Source organism: Heterodontus francisci, chromosome 4 (assembly GCF_036365525.1).
Source record: "Heterodontus francisci isolate sHetFra1 chromosome 4, sHetFra1.hap1, whole genome shotgun sequence".
NCBI lineage: Eukaryota > Metazoa > Chordata > Chondrichthyes > Heterodontiformes > Heterodontidae > Heterodontus > Heterodontus francisci.
Genome location: NC_090374.1, coordinates 100,148,642 through 100,165,063, shown reverse-complemented (window position 1 = coordinate 100,165,063; position 16,422 = coordinate 100,148,642). Strand labels below are relative to the sequence as shown.

Genomic DNA, 16,422 nt, shown 5'->3' with positions numbered 1-16,422 from the left:
TCTCCATTTTGAGATGCCCTTGCTTTCCTGCCTCAACACCCACTTTGCCGAGTAGGCCCTCTTTGTGCATGCCCCCACCCCTGGGAACCTGCCTGCCATTCTTACTTGGACAGCAAATGTAGCAGTCAATTAGGAGCCTACCTCATGGCAAGGTGCCGACTGGCATAACTTTACAAGAAGCTCAGGCCCTGCATATGGTTGCGACACTTGTGGGAAAATTCAGCCCCAAGACTCACTGCACCCCACCCACTCTCACCTGGAAATTTGTTCAACTATTTGAACAGCTTTCACTATTTAAATGAAGTTATTTCTTTCCTCCTCCCACAACCACCCCCCCCACCACATTCCTCAGGTGATCAGATTTATTTGGTGGCGGTGAGGATATAAACAAAAGAAAGGGGGAGGGAAAAAAAAAAAGTCCAGTCAAAATAGGATAAACATGGGAGGCACCAAGTCATTACCTCTGCAGAAGGATAAGGGGATAGTGATTTTGTTTATCAAAAAAGGTTTAATCACATCTAAGAAAACCAAATCACCAAGACATGGCAGATTAAACATCCTGAGAGAAACCCTGCCAAACCTGTACTGTAGCTTAAATTTACATGAGGCTATGGAACAGTAATAATGGTCAGAGAAAGGTGGTGATGAAAGGTTGCCACAAGGTAATGCCACTCAAAATACAGATGTTAAATGCACTTTACCATAATGAAAGATTGTTCTTACCTACAAGGCTTTTTTCCGGTGCAGGAGGCACTATGTAGCCCACATGCATATACTTTGCAGCTAATTTGCTATGCAAACCCAGAAAGTCACTAAATCTCCTTTTGACTGTAAAATCTTTGCTGTCGAACATTGACAAAGTGGTCTGTGTAAAGAAAATATCAAGAATTACTCCACCTTACATGCACACTGTTATACACATACTTTCCCCCTTAAGCATCAATTGAAAGTAATTTGAAAAGTCAGTGCTAGATTTTATATGCAAAGCAAGTTTGTCATTTTTAATGTTTAAATTTAAATGCAACTAGTTGAAATATGCAAGAGTGTTGATTTTTTTTCCACTTCTGAAATTAGCAGCAGTGGTACTCAATCCTGGCTCAGGCCCACAGATTAAAATTGAACCTAGCCTCATGAAACCTGTGTCAACATCTGTTACTTTAAGTACACTAGAATCTACATTTAAACTTTTTGCCCCCATACATTTAGTTACATTATGCAATATACAAATCAACATCCCTTTAATAAATTGAAGAAAATGTGCAGCCTAATGCAAGGGAGATGCAAACAATTACTGTACCAAGCTGCTAGAATTTGGGATAGTTTAAGTCTCTCCACCCCTTAAACTTTAAATTTCAAAATGTTTTAAAGCACAACTCAAGCTGTAAATTAGAAGCTCTCATTGTTCAATATTTCTACTGTATTTAGTTTCATTCTTGTACCTTGTGTTAATGTCAATTTTGAGATCCATTAACTCCCAATTTATCTTAGAAGCATATCATTAAGGTTCCATTACAAAAAGTGAAACAGCCCAAGGTGGGGAGAACACTAGCATTAAATACTAAACCCCAGCAAGGGCTAAAAAAAGTTACAACAGTATTAAGTTTGCAGTCTGGAGTTTCTGCATGATGTGTCCAGATATCAGCTTAATTGTAACAGAATGAAGTGAAATAGTACTGAAGATCGTGCATTTTTTTTTTTTAAATTGTGAGTTGCACCCATAACCACTTTATACTACAATATCTGCTTTCTCTCCCCAAATGGATCAAAAGTCCATTTTCCACCCTACCCACAAAACTGGCCTCATGGTTGGAATTCAAAGTTTCTACTGAGTGGACCAGTTTGGGGGGTATTCAACACATTTTGCCCAGATAGAGTACAAAACCACCCATGGCCACACAGATCCAGGAAGCAATTAAATCCACTGACCCAGGTTTGTCATTCCTGCTGATGCAATTACTTTGCATTCAGACAATAGTGCACAAGACTTATGATCAATGGTCAATGGAAGCCACAGGTGTCTTGCTCTGCTTCACTAGTTAATTAATTGAAGCCTCAAGTCCTGCTGCTACAAAAATCAAAGTTGAATAGGTCAATTCCTAGCAACCCCACTCTGATGCTCTCCCTTGCCTGCCAAACCACATTCCAGTCATGAGTCAATTATTTTGCTCATTTGCAATGAATAGCAGATTTTATGTTCGAGCTTATGCTAATGAGTTTGTGTAGAAACTTTAGTGTAACTTCTCAGCAAAACTGGCACACTGCTCAGTGCATTGTGGGTGCATTTTGCCAATTGCACCCCTTGTGAAAATTCCATACTATTAACTCCACCCACCCCCCCCCCCCCCCAATTACCTTTGTTGATACTCTGTAAGCCATGTAGGCATTCATACCATCACCTAAGTGGCAAGAAAAGACTCATTTATAGTAATGCAATAAAATAGTAACATTTCATAGTCCAAATATTTTGCAATTTTCTGTTGCACAATTCATTTGGTGCAGGTTCCAAATTAAGTGATAATGGAAGTGGAATAGGGACTGGAGTAAAATACACACTACACAGTTAAGGGAGCAGGAAAACTCCTAAAAACAGTTCTGACAACAGGAAGAGGTGATTAAGTTCAATGAGTCAATTTCCTTTCTGGAAAGAGGTAAAAAGCAAAGAAAGAGAAAAAAAATCACCGAACAGTTTGCCTGCATTTTTACTGGTCAGTGGTTTGATTTGGTGGGCAGAGCCCAGCACACACATTCCACTTACTTGTCCCCAGCCCCTGCCTTGCTTACTGGGCTCTAACAACATGGGGGGGGGGGGGCAGAGAAAGAGAGATGACAGGATTGCCTGGAAAGCGTGGAATGGGGATCACATGAGGGATGGCATAGGGATTTAAAAAGGAATACTGTTGCAAAGATACTAATTTCACTGCAAATGTTGTGGGTTTCTACTGGTACAGAAATTGGAAGGAAAAGACTGACAATAACAGAAGCAGAACTGAAAGTTCTTTAAGCTTAGAGCAGATACAAATATTACAAGTACTTTTAAAATTAAAAAAAGTCAGCTCTTAATATTAGCGATAAACCAAGTTATAACTGACTATACTTTTTAAAAGTGCATTTTTAAACAAGATTAACCATGTTAAGGTTTTACTCACCAACTTTTTCAGGGTCAGAAACAGACACATGAATGTCAAATACATCTCCATTTGCTTCTTCCTCAAGCTGGGGGGGGGCGGGGGGGGGTAGGAAAAGAGAAAAGGTACAGAAATGGGCATCTTGGTCCAAATACATCTAAAACTATTAAACACATGGAACTCCTAAATTAAGTGGGAACTTAAATGCACTTCATTCAGATTTTAAAATGGATCTTTGGGCAAAACCATTCATGGAGTGGCTTAGCTACAGCAAAATTACAGTTTTTTAAAAAATCGTAAGTTACATGAATAGTAAAATGAAAGAGGGAACAAAAGTTGTTGAGGGGGATGACGAGAACGGAATGAACAGTTCAAACTGAAAATCATGTAACACCAGAAATCCACTCAGGTGAGAGTTACATTGGAATATATTGAACACTTGATTAGATTCGATTCTTGGTGCATTTCTGGATTCCTATTTCACCCTTTGGTTAACCAAATTGTGCTGGCCAAGCTTAGATTCCAAGCCATTTTGTCTTTTTTCAAGTGGTGGCAAGAAAATGTCACAAGCACACTACAAATGAAAAGCCAATTAAACTGATATTGCAGTGAAAAAGTGTTTCAACAAAATGCTGTTTACAACCAGATTTGCATACCAAGAGTATAGTAATTCCCAATTTGCCTTCATCAGAAAATGCCAAATCAAAATAATTGGATTAGTGTAGCAATTAATATATTGTCAGTTTTAGATAAAAATCTGATTAAAGAATAAAGATGTTTCAGTTGTTTGGATTACATTTCAGATTGTGTACAAGAAAAACAAGCACGAGAAAAAGCTGGCCAGTGAAACTTATCCCTCCAGTACTGTTCATAGTATTCAGTTATATTTGAAAATCTTTCCTTGCCACTACCTTACCGAGCAAATCATTTCAAGTATGTATTCAATTTGATGTAAGCCTATTCAAGAAAGCATTGCTGAATTTGATTTAATAAAGAGATCTTTTAGACATTGAGTGGAGATATTACCTGGTACAGTATTATATCTGTAATAATGGGGCCAATGTCAACTTAGCACATCAGGGCCCAAAATTTTGCAATAGTGCTCTAAAGGCATTGTGCCTAAAAACTGAATGGCATGAGGTGCAAGCAAGGGATTAGACCAGGCAGCTCAAAGAAAAACAAAATGGTACAGGTGGACTATTTACTGTAATATTAATTTAACTATTAAGTTTAGAATCTTGAATCATCAACATTACTCATTTAAAAACAGGTTAGAGATTCTGCCATGGCATGTTCAATACATGCAGGTTTTACAAAACCTCAATTTTTAGAGATAGGAATGGCTTCACAAGGGAAAGCAAGCAACATGTTTTTGGATCATTTAAAGAATCCACATACCATCTTGGATGGCAAACTTGCTGCAAGATTATTTGTATAGATGCAATCTCAATAACTTCAAACAGTATTATGTCTAGTCATTTTGACCTTCCTTAAAACACCACTGACAAAGGCAACTTAGTTCTAGCAGGGCAGGGGGCTAATTTGTGCCTCTCCCCACTTGAGTTTTAATTTCCTGCTCAGATTTTTTCCTGTTTGTACGTCAGCTCAAAGACAATGACAGTGATTTTTTTTTCCTATGGCAAAACACTCATTTCTGCTCAGTAATTAACTCAAGGGTTTTCTCATCACAATGTACATAATACTGCATTTGACATCTAAATTTTAAAAATGGTTTGATGAATACTCAAACTTTAGTGTTAAAATGGTTACAGCACAGAAGGCAGCCATTTGTCCCATCATGCCTGTGCTGACAGCATGAACAACTCAGCTAGTCCCACTCCCCCACCCTTTCCATGCAGCCCTGCAATCTTCTCTCCAAATAATTAACCAATTCCCTTTTGATGAGCAAGGAATTCAGTGCTCTGGACAATATTTTTCAACTGAATATGAAAACAGATTAATCTCCTCACTGATATCTTTGTGCTTAAAATGGTTACTACAGTCATCTACAGAACAGTAAATGCACTCAAGTAACTTTCTGCATCCAATGCAACTCATATCGCAAATTAAGATCCCATATTACATTCTCAATGGATGTTGAGACTAAAAGAAAATTTAAGAAGTGAATGACAGACTATACAAGATAATTTGACAAATTTAATTTTACCTCCTCTTTGGATCGATCAAACATCATGGGATGAGACATTTTTAGTTCTGATCGTGGTGCAACCAGTGTTGGAGATACTGGTGTAATAGCTGGAGTTGGTTCTGGAGAAACTACATATTCTCTTTCAGGACTGTCAAGAGAAACCTCTTCCGTGGCTTCTGAAAACAAGGTGCCGGGGTGGGTGTTTGTTTGGGGGGGTTGGGGGGGGGGGGGGTGGAAAAGAAAAAAAAAAGAGAAAAAAAGAATATGACTTTACTGCAAGAAACACTTGTTACATTAGAACTGCTTTCCTATGGATAAGTAAAATATTCTACAGCTTATTTCCAGAGAGTTACTGAAAAATGTATAAGCAGTAAGCTATAAGTCATTGTATCACACATTACAAAGCAGTTTAAAAGCCTTCAGTTTTGATAGCTATAAAAAAGGTTAAAGCCATCAATTGCTGCTTTTTTTTTCTGGTTACTATTTTCACACCACAAATGCAACTGCAAACATTAACTTTAGTTTAGAGGGGGGGGGGAAAAAAAAAGTCCAAACTCAAGTGATTTATTCAGAACTCAAAATGAATGCGCTCCAATAGAAATATGTACCTGTTAAAAAAAAAAATTGGTCATCTACTTATTTCCAAGTTTTTAAATACTCAAGAAATAGGAGCAGGAGTAGTCCATTTGGCCCCAAGACCTTGATCCACCATTCAAGATCATGCTGATCTGACTGTGGGCTTAACTCCACTTTCCTCCTGCTCCACACCCCCCACCTCCTCCCCTCCCAATAACCCTTTACTTCCTCGTAAACCAAAACTGAATATAGTCAAGGTTGATCTTGACAATGACCCACCTCCTCTGCTCTCTGGGGTAGTGAATTCCAAAGATGAATGACTTCAGAAGGAATTCTTCCTCATCTCAGTCTTAAATGAGACCCCCTATTTTGAAAGTGGGCCCCTAGTTCTAGATTCCCTATGGAGGTTGGGGGGGGGGGGGGGGGGGGGGTAGGAGAACATCTTCAGCCCTCTCAATCTTATGTTTCAATAAGATCATCCCTCATTATAAACTCCAATGAATTTAGGCTCAACTTTTCCTCAAGCCAACCCCTTCATCCCAGGAATCAACCTAGTGAACATTCCCTGACTGCCTGCAATTCAAGTATATCTCCTTAAGGAAGGAGACCAAAACTTTACACAGTACTCTGGGTGCAGTCTCACCAATACCCAGTACAGTTGTCGCAAAGCTTCCCTACTTTTATACTCTATCCCCCTTTCAATAAATGCCAACATTTGCCATCCCAATTACTTGCTGAATGTGCATGCTAACTTTGTGTTTCATGTATGAGGACACCCAGATCTCTGTACCACAGCAGAGTCTCTCCATTTACACAATCTACTTTTCCATTCTTCCCAAAAAAAAGATATATTTTCCCACATTGTCAATCTGCAAAATTTTTGTCCACTCGCTCAACCTATCTACATCTTTCTGCAGACTGTGTCCTCCTCAACTTACTTTCCTACCTACATCAGCAAATTTAGGTAGAATACTTAAATTTTGCCAAGATTATAATATACACATTTTATAAACTGAAGCAGCAAAAAAGTTAAGATTAGCTGTAATATTTATCCAGAAATAGATTTTGCAAGCCACTACAGGAGAATTATATAACATTCGTAGGAGGTACACAGATACTATACATGAAGCATGATCAGCCATGTCAATCACAATTGACTTACCATTTTAATCCCAGTGACAAACAACCCCCAAATGTTGTCTTAGAAAGCTGAACCATGGAATACAAATATGCATTTGGAGCCCAAAGCATGCAACATCCAACAAGCAGCCAAGATACTATGCACCTTCAATCTCCAGACTTCATATGACCTTGATGCACATCTGTTAATGTTTTTGACATCCCAATTTTTTTTTTTTTAATTTGAGAAGGGAAGTCAGCCCTTGATTCTACCAAACCAGCAAGCTGCAGAACTCATTTGTCACACCAATCTTAAACTCAAAAGATCTGCCATCTGATAGTATTTGGGGTCCCATGATGCAAAGTGGGCAACCTCAAACACCTGCAATAAACTTAAGTTATGATACATCAATTATTTGCCCTTTCTGCTGCCCCCAAGTTAAGGTGTGTTATTTCTTGATGCTTCTTGCATCAAGAATTCCATACACTCAAATGATGCACAATATTGAGTGTCAAAGCCCAAAACCCTGGGAATAAACCAAGGACTTATATACAACCTTTCATCCAATAACGAGATATAGGAATTCTGTGCTTGGGAAACAGGACCATCCAATCACAAGACTGTCCTCAAAAGCCAACATTTTACAAAGAGGAGATGCAGCACAGGGAAAGAAAAAAGTTTCAAAAGCCAAAGATTCAATAAATGGGTACACTTCTGAAAAATCTAGATAAAACTAGTTTTAACTGAAGAATTTAAGTGCTTTAGGCAATTCTGACATGAACTTAGCAGGAGCTGGGACAACAGAATTATCAGGGCATCTGGTAATTAGGAACTGAAGTCTGGACAGTAGCTTTAAACTGGCAATCAAGTGTTATCAGCACAAGTTTTTTGCTAACAAGTATAGTCAAAAGCACCGTGTTGGCATCATCATATACTGGGACAGCATTATGAACATTTGCACTTCAGGCACATTATAGTCTGCAAAACGGTTGACTAAAGTGTTATTGTATCACTGGGCATGAATAGTTGAATTTACATATTCAGATACAATAAAGCTAGAGTATTGCATGAGAAATTAAGTTTTCAAAACATTGTTACAGGTTCAATTTGAAAGTGATACTTGGGACAAAATTTGGGCAAGATTCTGCACAACTTAGGGCCCAACTCAGTTTTCAGAACCAAACTTCAATTTATAAATATTAATTCAGCAGTCGTCATTAGTTATCGAATACAGAAAAAATTTGCATGTGAGGTACTCATTGGCAAGTATACTTGTTCTACTCTGCACTTCAGGTCCATAAGTTAATAGAAGGAGAAACTTGCAACTAGAATTGTCTTAACTAAACTTCCAGTAAAAGTTGTGGAGATAGTGTGCCAGTACACCTACAAGTGAAGTTCATAGAAACACAAAATAAACTGCAGATGTGCCTCACCAGCAAAAAGGTCTTCACGGTCATCATCCAGCAAAATGTCAGACTTGGGACCATTAGACTTTATACTTATGTCTTCAGCTGGAAGACTGGCAGGTTCAGGTGAAGATGGGCTGGACTGAAAAAAAAAAGCATGTCAGCAAGTTTAGTCATACATTGATCAGGTTATCACTGGTTAATGAAACAAAGAACAAACATGTCAATGCAGAATTTCGTAAAATGTTAAACAATCTTTCATTAGATAAGTGCAAAAGGAAGTCAGAGTACTTATTCAAGTTAGCAATCGGTAAGGAAACACTTGCTTATTTACATACACAGCAAAATTTGAGATATGACTGAACAGCTTTCAGAGACATTTTAAAAAGCTTACTTACCTAGGTTTAGTGACAAAATAAATTAGATTGAAACTCGGACATCATAGCCATCTTAAACTTAATGGCTTGCACCACATTCTATGGAACAAATCTGTTCCACTAAAAGGCAAGTTGGGGCAGCACAGTGATTAGCACCACAGCCTCACAGCTCCGGTGACCTGGGTTCCGTTCTGGCTACTGCCTGTGCGGAGTTTGCAAGTTCTCCCTGTGACCGCATGGGTTTCTGCCGGGTGCTCCGGTTTCCCCCCCCCACAGCCGAAGACTTGCAGGTTGATAGGTAAATTGGCCATTGTAAATTGCCCCTAGTGTAGGTAGGTGGTGAGAATTGAGGGAAGGTGGGGGATGTGGTTGGCAATATGGGATTAATGTAGGATTAGCACAAGTGGGTGGTTGATGCTCAGACTCGGTGGGCCGAAGGGCTGGTTTCAGTGCTGTAGCTCTCTGACTATGACTCTACATTAAGACTCTACTGCCTGTGCAGAGTTTGCAAGTTCTCCCTGTGACTGCGTGGGTTTCCGCTGGGTGCTCCGGTTTCCTCCCACAGCCAAAGACTTACAGGTTGATAGGTAAAAGGTAAATTGGCCATTATAAATTGCCCCTAGTGTAGGTAGGTAGTGGGGATGTGGTAGGGAATATGGGATTAAATGTAGGATTAGTATAAATGGGTGGTTGTTGGTCAGCAGACTCGGTGGGCCAAAGGGCCTGTTTCAGTGCTGTATCACTATTAAAAAAAAAAACACGTGAATGTAAAATAAGTGACACCAATTTTTTTTTTTTTAACAGCAGCTCCATTTTGCTACATCCTAGTCACAATTAAGTTATCTCTGGAAAACAAGACGAAGCACCAGCTAAACATTGCAGAAAGTGTCAGAAAACCCAATTCAGACTACTTAAATCAGCCCACAAGCAATGTGCTTTAAAAACGGTTCGAATTAAATCTATTATGCTGCACCTACATATTGCAAAGAATCAATAAAGTCAATTTGATTAATCTATCTTTACACTAGGAATATTTTCTTCCCACACAACTGCTATAAAGAAGCACAGAAACCTTAATATACTTTGAAGATTAGGCATACCATAATCAAACAATCAAGACGAAATAAAATGCTCAACACAATCTTTTCTAGAGCTTTGCCAAGATTATAAGCAACTTTATTTCAAGGACATGTTCAAAAAGCATAGGACCTAGTACTGAGCCCTGCAGAACCCCACTGGAAACTGCACTTTAGATTTGCCTACATATTTGCTCTTGTATCTCCCTCTGACTGCTTGAGGTGTAGTACACTCCCAGTTCTGTGACTACCCCTTTTTGTTCCCAAACTGAATCTATATGGCCTCAACTGATGATCCTTCTAACATCTAACCAAAATTGCCACCCCCCCTCCATCTCATCTGTAAAACCGTGACCGGGAACATTGAGTTGTCATTCCTGTCCCTCTTTCTGCCATGTTTCTGTAATAACTATGATATACTGCCACATTTCTATCTGTGCCCTCAGCTCGTCAGCTTTATTTGCTACACTCCTTGCATTGACTCCCGAGCACTGCCAAACTTCGTTTCTTTTGCTTTCCAGACTCACTAATTTCATGCCTTCTACTGCTCATTTTGCCCCATCTGAGAGTCTGCCCTCAGGTTCCCATTTGCCTGCCGAATCAATTTAAACACTGCCCAACAGCACTCGCAAGCTTTCTATATCATTGGTATCAATGCAAACCACAACCTCTAGCTGTTCACTCTCCCCCTTAAGAATGTCCTACAGCTGCTCTGTGACATCCTTGACCTTGGCACCAGGGAGGCAACATACCATCCTGGAGTCACATCTATGGCTGCAGAAATACCTGTCCGTTTCCCCCTTCTGAATCCTTACCTCCATTTCTCTTCCCTTTCCCAACTGTGCAGCTGAGCCACCCAAGGTGCCCCAAACCTGGCTCTTGCTACACAACTGAGGAACCATTACCCTCACCAGCATCGAAAAGGGAAACTGGTAAGTGAGCAAGACAGACTCAGGACTCCTGCACTACCTGACTAGTCCTTCTAGGTCACCCATTCCCTCTCTGCCTGCATGCTCCTAACTTGTGGTGTTACCACCTCCCTAAACATGCTATCCACAAGGCTGAGAACTACATGGATACACCAATGACTCCAGTCGCTGCTCGAGTTCCAAAACCCAGAGTTCAAGTTTCTGTAGTCGACGTGTTCATCAACGCCACATGAAGCATCCACGCCACATATCACAGGAGGCACATTCCACTTCAATAGTTATTACTCCAGTTTTAAGTCATTCTGCAACATAAGCATGGAAAATCTCACCTCTGGCAGTCTAGGGCAATATTGGAGCATCAGTTGAAGGCCATGTTAAATTGAGTCTATCAGTTTATGAACTTATACATTTGAGGGCAACTATTAGTGTCCATGCTGCCAAGTCAACCTGAAGATTCAAACTAACATGAGGGGAAGCAATGCGGATGAAAAAAAATTACAGCTGTACCTTCTACCACCACTCAACTCCATGATTACCTTCAAGCTGTCAATATATTCAAGATATCAAGCTGTGGGTGAAATAGAACCATCCCAATCTTGTCTTCAAGCTCCACTAGCACCTCATTCTCAATGCATCAGCATCAAACACAATGACAAACACAATTCCGAAGAAGGGTCGCTGACCCGAAACGTTAACTCTGCTTCTCTTTCCACAGATGCTGCCAGACCTGCTGAGTGATTCCAGCATTTCTTGTTTTTGTTACAATCATCATCATGCCCTGGCCCAATTCTTCCTGCATTAAAAATTCCTTTTAAAGACCTTTACTATATCTCAAACGTAACTTAAACATGCCATTGCGAATTCCCTTAACTGCTGTCTTTTCCACCTATCCCCCGCCCAATGAGTGCAAGCTGTTGAGCTACAAGCACTTCCTAATATTTGACTCCACTAATGATTTTTTTTTAAAAATTTCAGAAAGTTTTTACTGAAGATGCAAAGTTAAATCAATGCAATTATCAAAAGCAAAACAATTTGCTGACTTTTCACACTTGAATTAGGGAAAAACTCCACCAAACTGGACATTTGGCATTTCCATTAGTTCAACTCCAATGCACCATGTAATGAGTCTACTCTCATTACTTTGATTGCTAATGTATATACCTTGTACTGTAGTTTATCACTAGATAGTAAAAATAAGGTGACCAACATTCCTTTGGTTCTCCAACTTGCCACCATCCTGAACAGGATACAAAAAAATATAATGCAGAAATAAATTCAATAGCCACTTAGAGAACTTAAAATTTTATAATTTTTACCATCCAGCTCAACATTTACTATTCTAGAAGTGAGGTGGTACAAATCTTTTGTCTTTGTAGATGTTCCTGTGGGCAGGTATTGGGAATGCAAACTAGTACAGTGCTGTGCAATCCTCTGACAGAGCATGACACTAATTATTAAATTCAATAAAGATGCAGTAGATCTTTTCAGAATACAGATGCCAGCCTACTTACAAAGTAAAAGCGTCTGTAGCTATTTGAAGTTGGCAAAACTTCAATCAGTATCAGGTTAGTTTCAAACTGAAAAACTAAAGGTATTTTAAAATGTGCATTTAAGAAAGCAGTTTGGCTTATAGCTATTGCATCTTTACCAGAAGCCCAATAGAAATGCCCAGAGATGATTTACTTCAGTTTTACAACATTGTGATGGCAGTGCATCAACTGCAACTCCAGCTATTCAAGAAAAACATGTATGCCAACTATATAGTGGTAGGAAAAAGGAACAGTATTTGAAATATGCAGAAGTTAAAGACTCAAATGTAGTGTGTTAAACAGAATGCATTACTCAGATGTTCACTTTGGGCAACAAACTTGCTTTCTGATTGCCAGATCAAGATTGTTCCATGCCTGGGGATAGAATTATTTTAAAGCAGCATGACAAGTACTTTCAGGTCACGCACAGCATAGTAACTGGAGGGCAGCTTACTCTACAATGACCACCACACAATTTAATCTCTGCTGAAACCTCCATATTGCCAGAGAGTCATATTTCCTTTATGCAAAACACCCATATACCTACAGTCGAGAAATAAAAAAAAAAAGGTATATACCAGCAGCTTTTACAGGATAATAAATCACAGTAAAACTGCTACCATGAAATGTCCTTGAATAAAGTGTATTTTGACAGAAAATTAAAGTGGAGCACAGTATCATTGGGCTTTGGCATGTAATCAACTGTGCAGAATAGAAAGTATTCTGTTTACCACAAAAGTAAAAGGTGACCGATAATTAGACTGGTACGTGCAGAAGCGTAGCAGATCATCAGGACAAGTTCAGCTGTTTGGTGAATACAATACTTGTATTTCCTCACCCAAGGAGAAAGCTGGGCTACTGCATGAAAAGTTAGAAAATTTAAAAAAGTTCATTTATACACAAAACTTGAACTAAATTGCTTATACAGTCCCCATTGTTTATGGTGGGCAGCTTCAAGCAAACCCAATTTGCCAGTTATAAAGAACGATTGTTATGTGATATCAGCATCCACAGCTCCCTGAAGGAACTTCCTTACAGCTGGGCCTTAAGCTCCAAAACACCAACCTCTACCTGACAGTTATCAGCAAAAAACAGGACGCATGCAGAAATAAACATTTCAACAGCAGCCAGAGAAGAGGGAAAAACACAACCAACTATTTAAACAACTTGGAACACCTAATTAGAGAGGCACTAAACTTCAGTTTCTGGAAAAAAAACAAGAAATGCTGGAACCACTCAGCAGGTCTGGCAGCATCTGTGGAAAGAGAAGCAGAGTTAACGTTTCAGGTCAGTGACCCTTCTTCGGAACGTTAACTCTGCTTCTCTTTCCACAGATGCTGCCAGGCTTGCTGAGTGGTTCCAGCATTTCTTGTTTTTATTTGAGATTTCCAGCATCCGCAGCATTTTGTTTTTAAGTTAAAATTTTCCTTGGGCAATGCAACATTAGTCTTATAACTGTAATTAAGGCCATTTATAATTTCATATTAAAGCTAATGTGTCAACATAATCTGCAAAGATTTGTTTAAAAGATATAGAATTCTACAATTTAGAAAGTAAGCCAAATCAACCCACCATATTTGTTCCAGTTAACTACTTGGTCTCATTCCATTTCCACATGCCTTTAGAAGTTTTAGCTCCCAAACATGATCTACTTCTCTTGTAAAAGGTATTAATGTCCCTCTTACAAACTACCCTATATCCTACCACCCTCTGCATAATAATTCTCAACCTTTCGATTGTTTTAGTACAGGTTCCTCAAAATGTAGGTTATTTTTAATAAACCTCTATTTGACATTTAACAATTAGGCTTCACATAGCAATTCTTGTACATTGTATTGGCCAAGATTTATTTTTGAAAATAAATTATTAACAGCATCTAAAATCCAAAACGATCTATTTCTGGGCCCCAATTTGATGGGTCAAGTTAACAAAAATTTCAAGGCACCACAGATGAGACAGCCACCCTTCAACTAGTGGTTATTAAGACGTTACACTTCAGGCGCTGTTTCACAAACCACTAACCACCTCCAGGCGCTTATCCATTGTCTCTCGAGATAAGGAGGCCAAAGAAGAAGAAATTACTACACCAGTGTTAACTGGTATCTTCTAAAAAGTGGGAAACCTTCAATGAGAAAAGTTATAGGGAATTTCTATCCTGTTGGCAGGAAGCGAACACTCGAACTGACATGCGCAGTAACGCAAGGACAAGTTCACTGCGTTTCAAGTCGTTTAACAAAATAAACGCTTTTTTTTTTAAACATTAAACCCCAGTGGAGGTAGCGCGATTAAGTTTATCCCCGCTCAACACCGTGCCTATAATATAATTCATTTAAATGACAAACACAGCGTAAGCGGAGCAGCGCTGAGTCAGATTCTGCAAAACGGATCAGTCACTGAACAGAAGCAAGAACCCCGAGAGGGAGAAATATAACAAGTGTCGACTCAGTTCCAGGCCGGGCCACCACCTCAGTCCAACACCGCGCCGGATTCCCTCCAGCACTTACCTCCATGGTGCTAGTGGTGCTGACGAAGAGATCCTCGCCCCCCTCCAGCTCCCTGAACTCCGAATCCTCTCCCTCTCCCTCCATGTCCCCATCTCCAAACGGAGGAGGTTCTCTCTCTGCCGCCATCTTCGTTACCCTGATCACACTCCCAAATCATGTGACCCTGACCCGTGACTAGCGCACATATACGTCGCTCCCGGTGACATCATTGGCTGAGAAGCCAGTCGCGTGCAGTCACCGTGTGACGCTACGAAGCTCGAGGCGCGACTTTAGAATTTCGCTTACAGTGTGTCCATTGTCTAGACTTCCGCACCGGGGACCTCCTCACAATTAATATTCTGCGATTCAACCAATAAACTGCAGCGAAAAGAAAACTGATTTTTTTTTTAATTGAAAGCCCCGGAATGACTGTCAATGTCATAGTAAAAAAGGAGGTATTGGAAAGACTGGATACATTTAAAGTTGCTGAGTTACAAGGATAGGATGCATCCAAGGATACTGAGGATAGTAAGGGTGGAAATTGCAGAGGTACCTGCCACAATCTTCCAATCATCCTTAGATAGGGAGGTTGTGCCAGAGGACTGGAGAATTGCAAATGTTACACCCTTGTTCAAAAAAGGGTGTAAGGATAAATTGAGCAACAACAGGCCAGTCAGTTTAACCTCAGTGATGGGAAAGCTTTTAGAAACAATCTGGGACAAAATTAACACTTGGACCAGTGTGGATTAATTAAGGAAAGCCAGCACAGATTTGTTAAAGGCAAATAGTGTTTAACTAACCTGACTGAGTATTTTAATGAGGTAACAGAAAAGGTTGATGAGGGTAACGTTGTTGATGTGCTGTATGTGGACCTCCAAAAGGCTTTTGATAAAGTGCCACATAATGGGCTTGCCAGCAAAGTTCAAGCTCATGGAATAAAAGGGACTGTGGGAGCATGGATACAAAGTTGGCTGAGTGATTGGAAACAGGTTGTGATGAACGGTTGTTTTTCAGACTGGAGGAAAGTATACAGTGGGGTTCCTCTGGAGTTGGTATTGGACTACTGCTTTTCTTGATCTATATTAATGACCCTAGACTTGGGTGTACCAGGCACAATTTCAAAATTTCCAGGATGCTACAAAACTTGTAAGTATTGTGAACCATAAGGAGAATAGGATTCATAGGAAATAGGAGCAGGAGTAGGCTATTCGGCCCCTGGAGCCTGTTCCGCTATTCAACTAGATCATGGCTACCTTCTACCTCAATGCCATTTTCCCAAACTATCCCCACATCCCTTGATATCTTTAATATCTAGAAAATAGCGTTAGACTGCAAGAGGACATAAACAGGCTGGTGGAATGGGCAGACATATGCAGATGAAATTTAATGCAAAGAAGTGTGAAGTGACATATTTTGGTAGGAGGAAGGAGGACAGACAATATAACATAACAAGCACAGTTCAAAAGTGGATGCAGGAACAGAGAAACCTGAGGGGTTTTGAGCACAAATTGTTGAAGATTGCAGGGGAGGTTGAGAGAGTGGTTAAAAAGGCATCTGGGATCCTGCACTTATAAATAGGGGCACAGAGTACAAAAACAAGGAAATTATGATGAACCTTTGTCATGCTAGGCCCCCACCTGCCAAGAATGAGG

At 39.8% G+C, this 16,422-nt stretch overlaps 1 protein-coding gene across 2 annotated transcripts in view; it reads right to left on the bottom strand.

Annotated features, from left to right (window-relative positions):
* Nucleotides 1-14,954, bottom strand: part of snx2 (sorting nexin 2) — a 58,708-nt gene extending 43,754 nt beyond the window's left edge. The window contains exons 1-6 of one of the 2 annotated variants that reach the window (XM_068029915.1): nucleotides 14,792-14,954; nucleotides 8,404-8,518; nucleotides 5,293-5,450; nucleotides 3,147-3,213; nucleotides 2,353-2,396; nucleotides 724-865 (exon numbers count right to left, since the gene is read on the bottom strand). In XM_068029915.1, coding sequence (XP_067886016.1) covers nucleotides 724-865; nucleotides 2,353-2,396; nucleotides 3,147-3,213; nucleotides 5,293-5,450; nucleotides 8,404-8,518; nucleotides 14,792-14,917 — 652 coding nt within the window. In that variant the 5' untranslated portion in view covers nucleotides 14,918-14,954. The remainder of the gene's footprint in view (nucleotides 1-723; nucleotides 866-2,352; nucleotides 2,397-3,146; nucleotides 3,214-5,292; nucleotides 5,451-8,403; nucleotides 8,519-14,791) is intronic. The other variant, XM_068029916.1, reaches the window with a different exon arrangement.
* Between the last annotated feature and the right edge of the window lie 1,468 nt (nucleotides 14,955-16,422).